This window comes from Oryzias melastigma, linkage group LG3 (assembly GCF_002922805.2).
Source record: "Oryzias melastigma strain HK-1 linkage group LG3, ASM292280v2, whole genome shotgun sequence".
Taxonomy (NCBI): Eukaryota; Metazoa; Chordata; class Actinopteri; order Beloniformes; family Adrianichthyidae; genus Oryzias; species Oryzias melastigma.
The window spans coordinates 2,672,737-2,676,112 of NC_050514.1; the positions used below are offsets into that span (position 1 = coordinate 2,672,737).

The 3,376-nt window shown below is 37.4% G+C and overlaps 1 protein-coding gene across 1 annotated transcript in view; it reads right to left on the reverse strand.

The window, feature by feature from the left end:
* The window catches only part of LOC112161210 (neoverrucotoxin subunit alpha), an 11,357-nt gene extending 9,789 nt beyond the window's left edge, over positions 1 to 1,568 (reverse strand). The window contains exons 1-2 of the mRNA XM_024296267.2: positions 1,370 to 1,568; positions 965 to 1,061 (exon numbers count right to left, since the gene is read on the reverse strand). Coding sequence (XP_024152035.1) covers positions 965 to 1,052 — 88 coding nt within the window. The 5' untranslated portion in view covers positions 1,053 to 1,061; positions 1,370 to 1,568. The remainder of the gene's footprint in view (positions 1 to 964; positions 1,062 to 1,369) is intronic.
* Positions 1,569 to 3,376: the final 1,808 nt, after the last annotated feature.

The window sequence follows — 3,376 nt, forward strand, 5'->3', positions numbered from 1 at the left end:
CAACAGCTTTTCTTAAATCTTTTTTTTTGTTTATTTTCCTGTCACACGTTTTAAATTTTTTTAATCTTTGACAGTTAACACGGATAAAAAGTGTAATCTATTGACAAGAATAAACACAATAAACTTAAAACTGATACAATTAGAGTCGTATGAACAGGCTTACTTCTTGGAAATGTAACAACAAAAACGAGTTAGCGAGTCCTTACAGTTACTTAGCAACTCCTAAGCTAGCAAGTGAAAAAAATCCTGGAAAATAATTAATAAAAAGGCAGAGGAGTCGCAATTTATGTCCAAAAAAAATGTGAAGTTCAAAGAAATAAAAAAAAAACTCAATTAGAGTGAATGTAATACTGGAATGTATTACAATTGAAATATATAATAGATGAGGAAAAAATGTTTTTATTATCTGTATTTACAGGTCACCAGGGTCAAGCTTAGAAGTGTTCAATAAAGCAACAGATGACTTTATCAACAGAATGAGTTTCTATCCAACCATAACTAGACCCAACAGAATGAATACTCAAAGTACTACTCTTATTGATAATATTTTCACAAATAACATAAAAAACAGGGCAATTATATCCGGTCCTTTAGATTATGTGTTATTATTAGCCTAGTGTGACCCGACAAAATATGTTTTAATTGAGAGTTTAAGTTGATTTATTCCAGAATAATATTTCTACCTTTTTTATTCATAATATTGTTAAAAGTTTTAGTATTTTGGACTTTATTTATTGCAATCTGTCTATGTTAAATTTAATTTTGTATTTTCTGTTTTTTTCATGTTTAAGTTTTTAAAAAACTGTTTTTAGTTTTAAAATTTAAAGTTATTGCAAAAAGCTCTGTATCCTTTGTTTTACATTTACCACCACAACATGTGACTGATAAGAACTAGAGACCAATCCTTTCACTGATTATTTTGAATGAACATTGTTAAATACCTGTCTCACCGTGATAATCATACCTGTGATCAGTTTCTCTTTGCGAGCGTCATAAAGCATCCCCAAGGCGAAAGGTCGACCCAGCGCCGCCTGGATCTGATCTGAGGACATGACTGCAGTCTGGGAGGAAACAGAGACATGATCAGACACTAAAGTGTAGATAAAACAACACAAAAGATTATTTGTGTTTATCAGAGTTCAATCAAGCTGTTGTCTGCTTGGCTGGCTGCTTTTTAAGTGATTTTGGTCACTTTTCTATAATTCTCTGTCTCATTCTTCCCATCAGGCGGACATTAGGAAGTTTAAAACTAACCTTACCGTTATTCAACTCAAATTCTACTTTGGAAAACATCTTTTTACTGGACAGTCCCTCCACATCAGGTTCAAAGCCCCTCACCTGCTCAGCTCGATAAAGACAAATACTTTACCTGATGAAGGTGTGTGGTTAGGATGAGTCGTCTTCCAGCTCTCTGCAGTTTCACCTCCACGCTCCTCTCTATATATCATCAGTCTCCGCCCCCTGAAGCTGTCAGGTCTTGACAGTTAGAGGCGGGGCATCCTGACAAACCTGCAAGTCATCACCCAGCAGTTCCTCCAGTTTTTCCCTACCAGCCTGTTTGTTCATCTCAAGTGGTTTTGAGCCCACATCTGAGTCTGGGTCCCTGACCTGTTACACTTATCCTGATCAGATCTGTTATCCTGATCTTCTGTTTCTAGTCTGCGTCGGCCTGGAACCACTCAGCTGGTTCTGATCTCGCTCCCTCCTGGACTTCAAGCAGTTTCATCAAATAAACGATTGTCATCATCCAACAATCTCACAACAGGGATTTATTGAGTATAAACCCCTGTTGTATTTAATGCTAAACTTTATTTATATTGACTATGTTTGTGTCTGAGGCTGCACGGTGGCGCAGTGGTTAGCGCTCTTGCCTCACAGCGAGAAGGCCCCGGTTCGACTCCCGGCTGGGACCTTTCTGTGTGGAGTTTGCATGTTCTCCCCGTGCATGCGTGGGTTTTCACCGGGGACTCCGGCTTCCTCCCACCGTCCAAAAACATGCTTCATAGGTTCATTGGTGACTCTAAATTGCCCCTAGGTGTGAATGTGAGAGTGGATGTGTGTGATTGAGGCCCTGAGACAGACTGGAGACCTGTCCAGGGTGTACCCCGCCTTCGCCCTTCAGTAGCCGGGATAGGCTCCAGCACCCCCGTGACCCCGAAAGGGAAGTAGCGGTCAGGAAGATGAATGAATGAATGAATGAATGAATGAATGAATGAATGAATGTTTGTGTCTTTTTTTTATTTTTTGGAATGGATGGAAAAGAAACATCATAAAACAGCCAGGTCTAAATACCAATCTGGAATGGGCGGGGCCTGTCTCCACACACACTCTGTAGTTACACACACACCTGTTGGCCAAAATAGTCTTTACATTTAAAGTAAGAACGTCATTTATGGGTGTTATTAAAAGGTAAACACATATAACAAAGTTGTTCTTTAACACTAACAACGTCTTCCATAATAAAACAGTATGAAGCCTTTCTACTTGATCTTAGAAACGTTGTACTCAGCACATGACCCGGAACTCTGATTACAGTAACTCCTGTGCTATCCTAGGTACCAGAACTACTGGGTTCTTTCTGTGTTTTACAGTAAACCTGGACTAGTAGGTTCAACCTTTAGAATATTAAACTTGTACTTTAGTAAACAAAGGCAAAAGACCACAGACCACCATATAGTTGGAATTTGCCGGCTTATTTAATTAGACATAAAGAATTTAAAGACATACACCATTAAACAAAGAAATACCAGTTGGTTTAATCTTATGATTTAGATTAAAAGGATTTAATCTAACTAGGTTAGTTCTTAAGATCAGTTTTGTTCAACCTTTAAGTTAGGATTGAGATAGTTTGTTTTTTTCTTTTAGTTTCAGTTCTAGTCGTTCAAAGATTAATTCTAGTTGATTCAAGTTCACATATCAAGTTCTAGTTTTGTTTTAATTCTAAGTTTGGTTATTTTATCACATTTTAAATTAAATTCAGTTTCCTAGATTTCAGGGTTTATATATTCATAGGTATATTTTGGGCGGGCTTAGGGTCGGCACGGCGGTTTTTATTTCCTTATCATAAGAAAGTAGTGGACTTAGTTAAGCTGGGTGGCGATCGGACTTCCACTAATGTTCTATGTTCTGAGGCTCAGTGACAGGGCCGTGCAGAGACATTTGGAGGGGCAGGTGCTCAAAGTTAAAAAAAGGGCACATGGAACAAAAATTTGAAGCACCGCACCACACACCTTACAATATATGGTGCTGATTCATGATCTGCCTTTAATTATTTATTATTCATTAGTAAAAAATAATATAAAAAATTATATGAAATAATGTGTCTTTGCATTTGTACATATTCATTTTTTAAATAGCCCATATTTACAAAACACAG